This window comes from Oncorhynchus keta, chromosome 19 (assembly GCF_023373465.1).
Source record: "Oncorhynchus keta strain PuntledgeMale-10-30-2019 chromosome 19, Oket_V2, whole genome shotgun sequence".
Lineage (NCBI taxonomy): Eukaryota > Metazoa > Chordata > Actinopteri > Salmoniformes > Salmonidae > Oncorhynchus > Oncorhynchus keta.
The window spans coordinates 22,664,054-22,680,339 of NC_068439.1; the positions used below are offsets into that span (position 1 = coordinate 22,664,054).

The window sequence follows — 16,286 nt, forward strand, 5'->3', positions numbered from 1 at the left end:
GTTGTGGTGTTGAGATGTCGTGGGACACAGACCGCTACACTGCCACATTCAATTAGCTCTAGGCTGGAGGTGCACAGCCGGAGGTGGCTGGAGGTGGAAGAGGCTGGGGAGGAGGTGATAAAGCACAGCAGAGCATAGTGTGTTGCTGGGTTTTCTAGCTCTCAGAGATACGTTGGCTGGAAATTGAATGGTACAGCCACATGTTGGACTCAAAGGACCATAGAGGTTGGGGGGATGGAAAGTGTGTGTGTGTGTGTGTGTGTGTGTGTGTGTGTGTGTGTGTGTGTGTGTGTGTGTGTGTGTGTGTGTGTGTGTGTGTGTGTGTGTGTGTGTGTGTGTGTGTGTGTGTGTTGTCTCACGTTTGCAGAAGGGCTGTGTTCCAGACCAGGTGCCGTTGGGAAAGCACATCCTCTCAGCAGAACCAATCAGCTCATAACCCTCAGAACATCTGAATTGGACTTTAGTGCGGATCCTGAAGTCACTCTCCTCCCTGCTGCCCTGTGACGGGGTGCCTGGGTCCCCACATGTCCCCTGGGAGTCACCTGCAGAGGCGCACACACACACACACACACACACACACACACACACACACACACACACACACACACACACACACACACACACACACACACACACACACACACACACACACACACACACACACACACACACACACACACACACACACACACACACACACCAGCCCGCAGGCACACAGGGAAAAGCAAAAACATAGAAAGAGTTAAAAACTTCTGGTGTCTCGTTCACAATCACATGTTCCAAAGGCCATGGAAACAAACCACAACCCTTTTTTTATTCAAACCAGCGAAGGCACCCGACTCCACTCTGTCCCTCCTTAGCTGTATTTATTCTGGGTGTACACTCACAGAAAACCTCCAATAGACACTGATTCACCTCTCACACCGATTCCCCTCTCACATGATTCCATTCACACTGATTCCCCTCTCACATGATTCCATTCACACTGATTCCCCTCTCACATGATTCCTCTCACACCAATTCCCCTCTCACACCGATTCCCCTCTCACACCGATTCCCCTCTCACACTGATTCCCCTCTCACACCGATTCCCCTCTCACACCGATTCCCCTCTCACACCGATTCCCCTCTCACACCGATTCCCCTCTCACACTGATTCCCCTCTCACACCGATTCCCCTCTCACACCGATTCCCCTCTCACACCGATTCCCCTCTCACACCGATTCCCTTCTCAAGGGAAATGAATATTCCTGAATGATTCAGGAAGCTGCCATACATCCCCTCCCCCTATGTCGACATACAGTGAATTCAGAAAGTATCCAGTCCCCTTGACATTTTCCACAAGGATATTCCTGCGTTGTCTTGGCTGTGTGCTTAGGGTCGTTTGTGAACCTTAACCCCAGTCTGAGGTCCCGAGCGCTCTGGAGCAGGTTTTCATCAAGGATCTCGCTGTACTTTGCTCCATGCATCTTTCCATTGATCCTGACTAGTCTCCCAGTCCATGATGCTGAAAAACATGCTGCCACCACCATGCTTCACCGTAGGGATGGTTTCCTCCAGACGTGACACTTGGCATTCAGGCCAAAGTGTTACATTTTGGTGTCATCAGAGAATCTTGTTTCTCATGTTCTGAGAGTCCTTTAGGTGCCTTTTGGCAAATTCCAAGCAGGCTGTCATGTGCCTTTTACTGAGGAGTGACTTCCGGCTGGCCCTACTACCAAGAAGGCCTAATTGATGGAGTGCTGCAGAGATGGTTATCCTTCTGGAAGGTTCTCCCATCTCCACAGAGGAACTTTGTCAGAGTGACCATTGGGTTCTTGGTCACCTCCCTGACCAAGGCCCTTCTCCCCCGATTGGTCAGTTTGGCTGGGAGGCCAGCTCTAGGAAAAGTCTTGGTGGTTCTAAACTTCTTGCTTTTAAGAATGATGGAGACCACTGTGTTCTTGGGGACCTTCAATGCTGCAGAAATGTTTTGGTACCCTTCCCCAGATCTGTGCCTCGACACAATGCTGTTTCGGAGTACTACGGACAATTCCTTCAACCTCATGGCTTGGTTTTTGCTCTGACATGCACTATCAACTGTGGGACCTTATATAGACAGGCGTGTGCCTTTCCAAATCATGTCCAATCAATTGATTTTACCACAGGTGGACTCCAATCAAGTTGTAGAAACATCTCAAGGATGATCAATGGAAACATGATGCATCTGAGCTCCATTTCGAGTCTCATAGCAAAGGGTCTGAATACAAAAATGGCTATAAACCTGTTTTCCCTTTGTCATTATGGAGTATTGTGTGTAGACTGATGAGGATTTTTATTTATTTAATACATTTTAGAATAAGGCTGTAATGTAACAACATTTGGAAAAAGTGAAGGGGTCTGAATACTTTCCAAATGCACCGCAGCTCCTAGTCTGGTAGCCAGTGCACTACTTTTGACCGGGGCTCATAGGGTTCCGGTCAAATTTAGTGCACTACATAGGGAATAGGGTGCCATTTGAGATAGACCATGGTAGCCTTGGTCCTCCATTGAACCAGTCACACATCCATCACAGATACAGACACAGACAAACTCAGAAGTCAACACTGCTGATGTGGAAATGACCACCTGAAAGTAATGAAGGCCATACAACCAGGATCTAGGAGATCAAATCAAATCAAATCAAATTGTATTTGTCACATACACATGGTTAGCAGATGTTAATGCGAGTGTAGCGAAATGCTTGTGCTTCTAGTTCCGACAATGCAGTGATAACCAACAAGTAATCTAACTAACAATTCCAAAACTACTGTCTTATACACAGTGTAAGGGGATAAGGAATATGTACATAAGGATATATGAATGAGTGATAGGGGACTGTGTGTGTTTGTGTATGTGCTAGTTTGTGTGTGGGTGTTTGTGTTTGTGTGTTTGTGTGTGTGAGTATGGCCAAGACAGTAATCAGAGCTGTTAGAGGAGACTGGGAGACAATAGAGGACTGTCCACTTCAAACACTCACTCAGACGTAATGGTATCTCTGTCAAATGGCTCAAGTACATTGAGATACTTATGTCTCATCAGTAACAGATACATCTGTCTCTGATGCAACACAATATATTGGAAAGTCAAGGGTTGAGAGAATTTAGACAAAGTGTAATTGGTATCCATATGAGATTAACAACAAATTTGTATAAAAAAATTAAGCACAAGTGAGAAAAATATTTTTTTAAAGAATATATCCACCCATAAATATATTTATGATATCTATTTCTGTCTTGTCCAGACAAATACCCAACATTTTCACCCTGTCTGCATAACCAAAGCATTCCAGTGTGGACCTCATTGTTCCTTCCATAAATAAGTCATAATTTATTAACAATGTTAGCTAATTTAGAACACTTGACCCATCCCCTTGGTCAAACCTAATGTAGCAGCAGACTGACTGTGATCCCAGGTTTCAGTGCAGCTCACACACACACAACACACACACACACACACACACACACACACACACACACACACACACACACACACACACACACACACACACACACACACACACACACACACACACACACACACACACACACCTAGGTACTGTAGGCAGTAGGCAGTATTCAGACAGGCAGGCGGTAGTGTCCCAGCCCAGGGGACAGACCAAAGTGTTGGCTATTAAAGAGCTGCAGGCCTGTTTGCTTTACATACTAATACGCCAGCAGGCCACTTTTACAGCTTAGCCAAAATCCTTCCCACCGATGCTCCCTTATCCCTCCACCACCCAGTTCTCAGGAGGGAACTACTTTACCGCTCCGAACCGTGGAGGGTTATATTATATAGACCTACCTAGCGTTATACAGTATACCCCCTTGCAGTGAACACGTATGACCGTGCAAGCTGAAGTCATATGAGTAAGCTGCAGTTGAAAGGGCATTCTTCTGTTGTAGCTCCACACATACTTAGCGTATATATCCCTGCACTAGTCCCTATAGACATGTACAGTATGACTGTGAAAGCTGAAGTCATGTGGGTATAAGCTGCACTTGAAAGGGCCTTGTGCATCTTGGTCATAAATGTTAATCTGGGGGTACTATGGAGTAACAGAGATGTGCAAGCCTTTAAAACACACACACACACACACACACACACACACACACACACACACACACACACACACACACACACACACACACACACACACACAGTACTGTAGCAGAACATTAGGGGGGGGCACAAATAGTGTACACTTTATAAGGGGATATATGTAGCTTTACAGGCACTATATATGTCCAAAGGTACAGTCTGCCCAAGACACATGCTACTGATACATCCTTTTACTGCCCTTATTTCAGTGTGACTGAATACAGCCCTCCGGACAGATATGATAGGATATGACACTGTGTGGTGGCTTCAAGGGAAGGTGTGTGAGAGTCTTGATGGGTGTGTTTGTGTGGGCTTGTGTTTGCCAAGTTTTTGTGTGGAGAAATGTGTATGTGTATGTGTGGACTTGTCTGCTTGAATGTCACTTTTACTTTCTGTTTGAGTGAGAACCCGTGTGTGTGTGTGTGTGTGTGTGTGTGTGGGGGGGGGGTTACCCCTACAGAACAGTATATGTATGTAGCTGCTGGGGGCGTATGTGTATGTAGCTGCTGGGCGTATGCATGTGTGCCATGCTCCATTTTCTCTGTTATCCCCCTGGCAGCGAGCGACTCTGGCTGGCTGGCCGAGGTGGGGGTGGGGGACAGGTTCAGGTTCCCAGGAGTGTGCTCCGTCAGGGGGAATGTGCTGACCAAGCAAGGCTGGGCTGAGGCTCCAAGGACAAGGGGAGGGTATTGCTGTATTAGCTGTTCCAGCGGGACTGTGGTACTCATCTACAAAGGCAGCGCTGAGACCCACCTAACCACCAGACACAGAGATGGAGATGGACGGGTTCGGGAGAGGGAGCGATGGACAGGAGAGGGAGAGGAGGGAGAGGGGGGAGAGAGAGAGAGGGTAGGAAGAAGAAGAGGGAGCGAGAGAGATGGAGAAAGGTAGAAATGGAGAGAGAGAGATAGAGATGGAGAGAGGGAGAAGGAGAGGGCTGGATGTGACACACAGTGATACACAGCATCAGCTCTAGACAGCAAGCAGAGACAAACACAACACAGACCCTCCCCGTCCCCCCTACCCCGCGTGTCTCACACAGAGTATAGGCATGGACACACTGGGGAGAAAAAAGGGAATATACAGTATATGCCATTTAGCAGACACTTTTATCCAAAATGCCTAATTTTGTTTCGTATGGGTGGTCCCAGGAATTGAACAGAGAACCCTGGTGTTGTATGTGCCTTGCTCTACCAACTGAGCCTTACAAAAACTGGGTAGAGGGAGGTGAAACAGGGAATAGGTGAGGTAAAAGTAATCTCACTGGTGTTACGTCACAAAAGAGTGTGTGACTCACAGAACTTCCTGAGTTATCTCTAATCTCAAACAGGGCACTTCTACTGTAGTCTCTTCATAAGAAGCTAGCTCTATGCCACCAGGACAGACAAAGGGGGAATTAAATACTCTCTAGAATGCATTGGTCTCTCAAAATAACGATGTTCTTTATTATAAAAGAAAGCTTGGTCAGCCAACAGGGGAAAAGAGAGAGTCTCCCTTTCACATGATAGCATACAGTGCCTTCGGAAAATATTCAGACCCCTTGACTTTTTCCACATTTTGTTCCGTTACAACCTTATTCTAAAATGGATAAAATAGTTTTCTACACACAATACCCCATAATCAGTGCTTAATTTGAGCCGGATCGTGCAGGAACAGGATCCGGAACCTCTCAAATTTGAACTAGTTTGTCCCGGCACCTATTTGCCTGGATCCGGTTCCCCTCATGGCATCATTTATTCATTGTTTCACTGTTCGCACTGTAGATATTCTAATAAAAGTGATCAGCATTAAATCAAGTTGCCTCCTCGTTATTTCTCCCATTCCCCAACCCTAACCCCAGAAAGACCATCATGTAAAAGCACAGTGAAAATTCTGTATAATGATCCTATCCTGCCACATTGATTCCAGACCTGCTCTCTTATTTGTACATAGAGGTTATGGGGAGGGCCGGTGGGGTAAGTAACTGATCTTGACACAGGTCTTGGTAGTGGTGTTCAGCTAAAGAAGAGGTCTCCCTACTGAATTTGAATCGTGGGAAAGACAAATAAAAAATGGATAAGAAAAGGCAATCGAGTTTTCAAGTCCAAAAATCCAGAGAGAGATGGTGAATAGAACCCAGAATGAGCCAGAGAACTGTTAGTGCCGGAGGAGAGGAGTGAGGGGCAAACTGATCCTGATGACGATGCTAATCCTGCCAGTTCAGCATCACCACCAGCACCTCCACTAGCTAGTAGGCCTGCCAGTGAGTCAGACTCAGAGGGAGACAGGGAACTGGGGGGAAGATGCTTGGAGAAGGTGCAATTTGCAGTTTAAGAAGGAGCAAACGTATAACCCCTAGCTTGTCACACAGAATCAAAAGTTGTGCTGTACAACATGCAAAAAGGAAGGGAGCTTGGGTCTAGAAACAACTGGAGGGATTCAACTAGCAAAAGAGTGTGTGGGATGTACAGTAAACTATTCCCATGCCTCAGACCTCAGCCAAAACAACAGAGCACTCTACAAAAAGGTTTTTGAACATTCCCAAAACATAGGCGCATTTGGTGGCAGCAAGCCTTGTAGACAAGGCTAAAAAATACACACAGGTTATAGTTCACACTCAAAATGAAAAAAATAGACACAACAGCCAGAGTCTCCAGAACAGCCTTAGAAGTGGACTAAATTGTAGCTCTCCCATTTAAGAATAATGGAGGCTATTGTGTTCTTAGGGACCTTCAATGCTGCAGAAATGTTTTGGTACCGATCCCCAGATCTGTGCCTCGACACACTCCTGTCTCGGAGCTCTACGGACAATTCCTTCAACCTCATGGTATGGTTTTTGCTCTGGTTGCACAGACCCGGTTATAGTCACAGCCATGTATATACCCCCTCAAGATGATACGACCCTTGACGACCCTCAAAGAACTTCACTGGACGTTATGCAAACTGGAAACCACATGAGGCCGTATTTATTGTGGCTGAGAATTTTAAGTTCTAGCAACACATTGACTGTCGTACTCATGCTGCTAAAACACTCGACCAATGCTACTCCAACTTCCGGGGCGCCTACAAGGCCCTCCCCCGTCTTCCCTTCGGCAAATCTGATCATGACTCCATTTTTCTCCTCCCTTCCTATAGGCAGGAACTCAAACAGGAAGTACCCGTGCTGAGGACTATTCAGGACCGTCTCAATAAAGCCTCAAAATACCCCAAAAAATATATTTAAAAAAATGTATGCAAGTGGTTACAATGATTTATTAATTGAATTTTGTAAAAATAATGTAAATCCAACTTAAAGCTGCGATATGTAACTTTTTGGGCGACCCGACCAAATTCACATAGCGTGTTATAGATCTGCCATTCTCATTGAAAGCAAGTCTAAGAAGCAGTAGATCTGTTCTATGTGCACTATTTCTATGCTTCCCGGTCTTAAGTTTTGTTTTTTCGGTTTTGTACATCAGCTTCAAACAGCTGATAAAACAATATTTTTGGTTATGGAAAATATATTTCACAGGGGACTTATTACCTCCACTGGGGGGTAGTGGGCGGTTGTGCGCTGTGACTTATTTCCTCCACTGGGGGGTAGTGCACTGACTTAATTCCTCCACTGGGGGTAGTCAATGTGACTTATTTCCTCCACTGGGGGGTAGTGCACTGTGACTTATTTCCTCCACTTGGGGTAGTGCACTGTGACTTATTTCCTCCACTGGGGGTAGTGCACAGTGACTTATTTCCTCCACTGGGGGTAGTGCACAGTGACTTATTTCCTCCACTGGGGGTTATTTCACTGTGACTTATTTCCTCCACTTGGGGTAGTGCACTGTGACTTATTTCCTCCACTGGGGGTAGTGCACAGTGACTTATTTCCTCCACTGGGGGTAGTGCACAGTGACTTATTTCCTCCACTTGGGGTAGTGCACTGTGACTTATTTCCTCCACTTGGGGTAGTGCACTGTGACTTATTTCCTCCACTGGGGGTAGTGCACTGTGACTTATTTCCTCCACTGGGGGGTAGTGCACTGTGACTTATTTCCTCCACTGGGGGTAGTGCACTGACTTAATTCCTCCACTGGGTGTAGTCAATGTGACTTATTTCCTCCACTGGGGGTAGTGCACTGTGACTTATTTCCTCCACTTGGGGTAGTGCACTGTGACTTATTTCCTCCACTGGGGGTAGTGCACTGTGACTTATTTCCTCCACTGGGGGTTATTGCACTGTGACTTATTTCCTCCACTTGGGGTAGTGCACTGTGACTTATTTCCTCCACTTGGGGTAGTGCACTGTGACTTATTTCCTCCACTGGGGGTTATTTCACTGTGACTTATTTCCTCCACTTGGGGTAGTGCACTGTGACTTATTTCCTCCACTGGGGGTAGTGCACTGTGACTTATTTCCTCCACTTGGGGTAGTGCACTGTGACTTATTTCCTCCACTGGGGGGTAGTGCACTGTGACTTATTTCCTCCACTTGGGGTAGTGCACTGTGACTTATTTCCTCCACTGGGGGTAGTGCACTGTGACTTATTTCCTCCACTGGGGGTAGTGGTGACTTATTTCCTCCACTGGGGGTAGTGCACTGTGACTTATTTCCTCCACTGGGGGTAGTGCACTGTGACTTATTTCCTCCACTGGGGGTAGTGCACTGTGACTTATTTCCTCCACTGGGGGTAGTGCACTGTGACTTATTTCCTCCACTGGGGGTAGTGCACTGTGACTTATTTCCTCCACTTTGCCTCCTCCACTGGGGGTAGTGCACTGTGACTTATTTCCTCCACTGGGGGTAGTGACATTTCCTCCACTGGGGGTAGTGCACTGTATTTCCTCCACTGGGGGTAGTGCACGGTGACTTATTTCCTCCACTGGGGGTAGTGCACTGTGACTTATTTCTACTTTCACTCCACCTCCACTGGGGGTAGTGCACTGTGACTTATTTCCTCCACTGGGGGTAGTGCACTGTGACTTATTTCCTCCACTGGGGGTAGTGCACGGTGACTTATTTCCTCCACTGGGGGTAGTGCACGGTGACTTATTTCCTCCACTGGGGGTAGTGCACTGTGACTTATTTCCTCCACTGGGGGTAGTGCACTGTGACTTATTTCCTCCACTGGGGGTAGTGCACTGTGACTTATTTCCTCCACTGGGGTAGTGCACTGTGACTTATTTCCTCCACTGGGGGTAGTGCACGGTGACTTATTTCCTCCACTGGGGGTAGTGCCACTTATTTCCTCCACTGGGGGTAGTGCACTGTGACTTATTTCCTCCACTGGGGGTAGTGCACTGTGACTTATTTCCTCCACTGGGGGTAGTGCACGGACTGACTGGGGGTAGTGCACGGTGACTTATTTCCTCCACTGGGGGTAGTGCACTGTGACTTATTTCCTCCACTGGGGGTAGTGCACTGTGACTTATTTCCTCCACTGGGGGTAGTGCACTGTGACTTATTTCCTCCACTGGGGGTAGTGCACTGTGACTTATTTCCTCCACTTGGGGTAGTGCACTGTGACTTATTTCCTCCACTGGGGGTAGTGCACTGTGACTTATTTCCTCCACTGGGGGGTAGTGCACGGTGACTTATTTCTTCCACTGGGGGTAGTGCACAGTGACTTATTTCCTCCACTGGGGGGTAGTGACTTACTTCCACTGTGTGCACTGACTATTTCTCCACTCCTGACTTATTTCACTGGGGGTAGTGCACGGTGACTTATTTCCTCCACTGGGGGTAGTGCCACTGGGGGTAGTGCACGTGTGACACTGTGACTTATTTCTTGGGGGTAGTGCCACTGGGGGTAGTGCACGGTGACTTATTTCCTCCACTGGGGGTAGTGCACGGTGACTTATTTCTTCCACTGGGGGTAGTGCACGGTGACTTATTTCCTCCACTGGGGGTAGTGCACGGTGACTTACCTCCACTTGGGGTAGTGCACTGTGACTTATTTCCTCCACTGGGGGGTAGTGCACTGTGACTTATTTCCTCCACTGGGGGGTAGTGCACGGTGACTTATTTCTTCCACTGGGGGTAGTGCACAGTGACTTATTTCCTCCACTGGGGGGTAGTGCACTTTACCTGGGCCCATCTATGGAGGGGGGCAGTCACATCGGTTTCTCACGCCACTTGGACACTAGAAGCACACACACATCCTCATTTGATCTAAAGCTTTTCCCTAAAGAAGGCTTATGTTTTTACTTTTTATTTAAACTTTTTTAAATTTTTAAGTAAGGCTTCTTTTGCCGGGGCTTAAGATCCTGCTTCTCACTGGACGGCAAAGCAAATTATAGGTCTCTGATTCAGAGAAATCATAATGCTTCAGTAATGAGAACAATGGAAGGAGAGAGAGAGACAAACAGGGAGAAGAGACAGGGAGGTGATGGAGGAGAAAGAGAGTGAGATAAAGAGGGAGAGAGAACAATATTCCCATTTGCAACTCACGGCTTTGCATTTCTCTGTCCCTGGCTGTGTCTTTTTCTGGGTCAGGGCTCTCAGAAGTGAACAGGCACCATACACTGTCCAGGGGGAAGGGGAGGAGCTGGTGTCTGCATTTTTATTTTATGGGTCATGGACACTTAATTAAGGTTTAATGGATGAACAGAGACCTAGAGCAGGTGAGGATATGTCTGTGTGTGAAGAGATGTGTGTGTGTGTGTGTGTGTGTGTGTGTGTGTGTGTGTGTGTGTGTGTGTGTGTGTGTGTGTGTGTGTGTGTGTGTGTGTGTGTGTGTGTGTGTGTGTGTGTGTGTGTGTGTGTGTGTGTGTGTGTGTGTGTGTGTGTGTGTGTGTGCATGAAGGTGCTCTCTGTGCATCACTAGGTCTGCAGGACCTAGGAATCAGAGAGAGACTGGCAGTTGAGAGATAGAGACAGGACTCGAGAGGAGGAGAGGAGCCACATGGGAGTAGAGGGGGCGGAGGAGAGGAGAGCACTGGAAATAGGGCAGGACTGATTAGCCTAAAGAAGAGAGGAGCTTGGAGGGAAAACACAAAGTGTTTCAGACCACCCCTCAACGAGCACACCCCACACCCCAAGTGATTAGCAAGCACCATCTGTGTTGAAAACGACTTCTGCCCAAAACAGAGAAACCCCCAAACACAGACAGACACGTCATTTTAGCCTAATTTAGAAGACTGAACACATGCAAAACTCAAGTCATCATCATACTGCAAATAAAACAGCTAATTGTAGGTAAGTATACTCATAACATCATGACATATAAATGCTGATACTTCATAAAGGGCTTTATAGATTCATGTATTTATGTTTATTTTATAGTCAGTTTCCCCAAAGAGACACTCACACAAAGTAAATGAAGCATTAAGATAAATAGTAAACTTAATCTCAACAGAATTGTTTTCTAGCATGGATACTAAAATGTTTAACCATGTTTAGTAGTTAGTTCACACAAATGACAAATTGACACTTTGGTTTCCTTCTCCTGTAAGCAGTCTATGGATAAGGTATGACAGTTATTTTCCGAGCATCATGTCCAAATCATCCGAAAGTATCTAAAATTGATTATGAAGCTCAACAAAGATTCTTATAGATGTTTTGAACATGATGTGTGAAAAATTGCAAAATCGGTCCCATGACTTGAATGGGATTTATGCCACAAATGCTAAATTGTTAGCATGTGGGGAAAGAAAAACTGGGAAATTAAACTAAAGCATGGATTGCTGTCATACCTTGTCCATAGACTGCTTACAGGGAAAGGAAACCAACGTCATTTTGTCATTATGGGTAAAATATCCCTTTAAGAGAGCTGTTGAGAGAGGGAGAAGGGAGTAAATCTACTCTGAAATCAAAATCAAATCAAATTGATTGGTTGCGTATACAGACTTGCAGATGTTATCGCAGGTGTAGCGAAATGCTTGTGTTTCTAGCTCTAAATGTGCAGTATAACCTAGCAATACAATAACCAAAAGAAATATCAGAATAAGCCCTATCAGAACGAGCAATGTCAGTCAGGAATATATATAGAGGACCAGCCAAAAGTTTGGACACACCTACTCATTCAAGTAGTTTTTTTTTCTTTTTTTCTACATTGTAGAATAATGGTGAAGACATGAAAAATATGAAATAACACATATTGAATCATGTAGTCAGAGGCGGATTAAGGTATAGGCCACATGGGCAGCCAGGGTGGCATCATGCCATGGGGGCGACACGGGGCGCCCGCACCAAAACATTCGGAATGGCGACGTTTGCGCGATTGGCTTTCTATCGCTCATTTGCACGTCACGTCAATGATATCATGTCACCATGTGGGACTGTGGGTCAATTAACCTTGTCGGAGTGGGAGTACTGATTCTAGATTGTCAGTTAGCAGGCTACTGCCTGGGAAGGTCTCCCACTCAGAAGTACAAGATGTTGAGGGAGGCAGGGGTAGGTAGATCTCATGATAGTCCCACTAAGTGCAAACCAGATGGGAAGGCGTATTGCTGCAGAATGCAGCTGCAGGCTGGTAACTCTAATGAACGTATCCTCTGCAGCAGAGGTAACTCTGGGTCTTCCTTTCCTGTGGCGGTCCTCATGAGAGCCAGTTTCATCATTGCGCTTGATGGTTTTTGCGACTGTACTTGAAGAAACATTCAACATTTTTTACATTTTCCTGATTGACTGACCTTCATGTCTTAAAGTAATGATGGACTGTCATTTCTCTTTGCTTATTTAAGCTGTTTTTGCAATAATATGGACTTGGTCTTTCACCAAATAGGTCTATCTTCTGTATACCACCCCTACCTTGTCACAACACAACCGATTGGCTCAAATGCATTAAGAAGGAATGAAATTCCACAAATTAATTTTTAACAAGGCACACCTGTTAATTGAAATGCATTCCAGGTGACTACCTCATGAAACTGGTTGAGAAAATGCCAAGAGTGTGCAAAGGTAAAGGTCAAGGTAAAGGGTGGCTACCTTGAAGAGTTTCAAATATAAAATATATTTAGATTTGTTTGGTTTGGTTGTTATTTGTGGTTACCACATGATTCCATGTGTGTTATTTCATAGTTTTGATGTATTCACTATTATTCCACAACGTAGAAAATGTTTCAAGAGCTGAAATAAAAGATCCCAGAAATGTTCCATATGCACAAAAAGCTTATTTTGTGCACAAATTTGCTTACATATCTGTTAGTGAGCATTTCTGTCTGTAATAAAGCCCTTTTCTGTGAAAAACTCATTCTAATTGGCTGGGTCTTGCACCCCAGTAGGTGGGCCTATGTCCTCCCAGGCCCAACCATGGCTGTGCTCCTGCCCAGTCATGTGTAATCCATAGATTAGGGCCTAATTAGTTTGTTTCAACTGACTGATTTCCTTATATGAGCTGTAACAGCAAAATCTTTGAAATTGTTGAATGTTGCGTTTATATTTTGTTCAGTAAACATCTTGTGCAATACACCGACGCATGTCTTGTATTCAAGATCCTAAATGGCCTGGCTCCCCCTCCACTCAGTATTTTTGTTAAACAGAAAACCCAAACATATGGCAGCAGATCCACAATGTCTGCCATGAGAGGTGACTGTATAGTTCCCTTAAGGATAAGCAGACACACATAACTGCACCACCTATCACACTTTCACAAAATCAATGAATAAATGGCTAAAGGTCCATCAGATTTGTGATCATAATCCCTAGCTGTGTATGGCCGCTTTCCATGTTGTCTGTTGTCTGTAGCTTGTGAGGTGTGGAAACACTGTTGCTTTTATGAATTTTGTCTTGCTGCTTTTTGTTCTATGTTGCTCTTGTCTATATGCTACTTCTTGCTTGTCCTATGTTGCTCTGACTGTATGCTATGTCTTGCTTGTCCTATGTTGCTCTTTCTGTATGCTATGTCTTGCTTGTCCTATGTTGTTCTTTCTGTATGCTATGTCTTGCTTGTCCTATGTTGCTCTTTCTGTATGCTATGTCTTGCTTGTCCTATGTTGTTCTTTCTGTATGCTATGTCTTGCTTGTCCTATGTTGCTCTGTCTGTATGCTATGTCTTGCTTGTCCTATGTTGCTCTGTCTGTATGCTATGTCTTGCTTGTCCTATGTTGCTCTGTCTGTATGCTATGTCTTGCTTGCCCTATGTTGCTCTGTCTGTATGCTATGTCTTGCTTGCCCTATGTTGCTCTGTCTGTATGCTACGTCTTGCTTGCCCTATGTTTCTCTGTCTCTATGCTATGTCTTGCTTGCCCTATGTTGCTCTGTCTGTATGCTACGTCTTGCTTGCCCTATGTTTCTCTGTCTGTATGCTACGTCTTGCTTGCCCTATGTTTCTCTGTCTGTATGCTATGTCTTGCTTGCCCTATGTTTCTCTGTCTGCATGCTATGTCTTGCTTGCCCTATGTTTCTCTGTCTGTATGCTATGTCTTGCTTGCCCTATGTTGCTCTGTCTGTATGCTACGTCTTACTTGCCCTATGTTTCTCTGTCTGTATGCTATGTCTTGCTTGCCCTATGTTTCTCTGTCTGTATGCTACGTCTTGCTTGCCCTATGTTTCTCTGTCTGTATGCTACGTCTTGCTTGTCCTATGTTGCTCTGCATGTGCTCACTGCTCAATGATTGTCTGTATTGTAATTGCCCTAGGGACTGTTTCTCTGTCACTTTTACGGAAATGTTGATTAATGTGCACTGTCCCTGTAAAAATAAAATAAACTCAAACTCAGTATATATATACATGTATAGACATTACGGACAGTATATGAATAGAAAAGTTCTGTCTGTCTATCTCCTACCCATACATTCACATCATTCTCAGTTAGAAGAGGTGAGACTGTCTGCTTTTGTTCTTATATCTCACAGCAGCAGAGGCAGCTTTAGGTCCACTGCGCACACAGCTTAACTCTTCACACTACTCAATAACAGGGTTAGCTAGGGGAGGTTTACACACTGTTAAACCCTTCACACTACTCAATAACAGGGTTAGCTAGGGTTTACGCACAGCTTAACTCTTCACACTACTCAATAACAGGGTTAGCTAGGTTTACACACTGTTAAACCCTTCACACTACTCAATAACAGGGTTAGCTAGGGAGGTTTACACACTGTTAAACTTCACACTTCAAAACAGGGTTAGCTTTTACACACTGTTAAACTCTTCACACTACTCAACAGGGTTAGCTAGGGAGGTTTACACACTGTTAAACCCTTCACACTACTCAATAACAGGGTTAGCTAGGGAGGTTTACACACTGTTAAACTCTTCACACTACTCAATAACAGGGTTAGCTAGGGAGGTTTACACACTGTTAAACCCTTCACACTACTCAATAACAGGGTTAGCTAGGGGAGGTTTACACACTGTTAAACACTGTTAGCTAGGGAGGTTTACCTTCACACTAAATAACAGGGTTAGCTAGGGAGGTTTAACACTGTTAAACCCTTCACACTACTCAATAACAGGGTTAGCTAGGGAGGTTTACACACTGTTAAACTCTTCACACTACTCAATAACAGGGTTAGCTAGGGGAGGTTTACACACTGTTAAACCCTTCACACTACTCAAACAGGGTTAACAGGGTTAGCTGGGAGGTTTACACACTGTTAAACCTTCACACTACTCAATAACAGGGTTAGCTAGGGAGGTTTACACACTGTTAAACTCTTCACACTACTCAATAACAGGGTTAGCTAGGGGAGGTTTAGGTTTACACACTAAACACACTACTCAATAACAGGGTTAGCTGCTTTCACACTACTCAATAACAGGGTTAGCTAGGGAGGTTTAAACACACTAGCTTTTAACTCTTCACACTACTCAATAACAGGGTTAGCTAGGGGAGGTTTACACAAACTGTTAAACCCTTCACACTACTCAATAACAGGGTTAGCTAGGGGAGGTTTACTCTTCACACTGGGTTAGCTTAACTCTTCACACTACTCAATAACAGGGTTAGCTAGGGAGGTTTACACACTGTTAAACCCTTCACACTACTCAATAACAGGGGAGTTAAACCCTTCACACTACTCAATAACAGGGTTTTTACACACTGTTAAACCCTTCACACTACTCAATAACAGGGTTAGCTAGGGGAGGTTTTCACACACTGTTAAACTCTTCACACTACTCAATAACAGGGTTAGCTAGGGAGGTTTACACACTCTTCACACTACTCAATAACAGGGTTAGCTGTTTAAACCCTTCACACTACTCAATAACAGGGTTAGCTAGGGAGAAGGTTAAACCCTTCACACTACTCAATAACAGGGTTAGCTAGGG

General features: G+C 45.1%; 1 protein-coding gene across 3 annotated transcripts in view; it reads right to left on the reverse strand.

Moving 5' to 3' along the window:
• Positions 1-16,286, reverse strand: part of LOC118397653 (CUB and sushi domain-containing protein 3-like) — a 660,396-nt gene that overhangs the window by 47,085 nt on the left and 597,025 nt on the right. For all 3 annotated transcript variants that reach the window (XM_052470057.1, XM_052470056.1, XM_052470055.1), the window contains one exon: positions 360-542. In XM_052470057.1, coding sequence (XP_052326017.1) covers positions 360-542 — 183 coding nt within the window. The remainder of the gene's footprint in view (positions 1-359; positions 543-16,286) is intronic.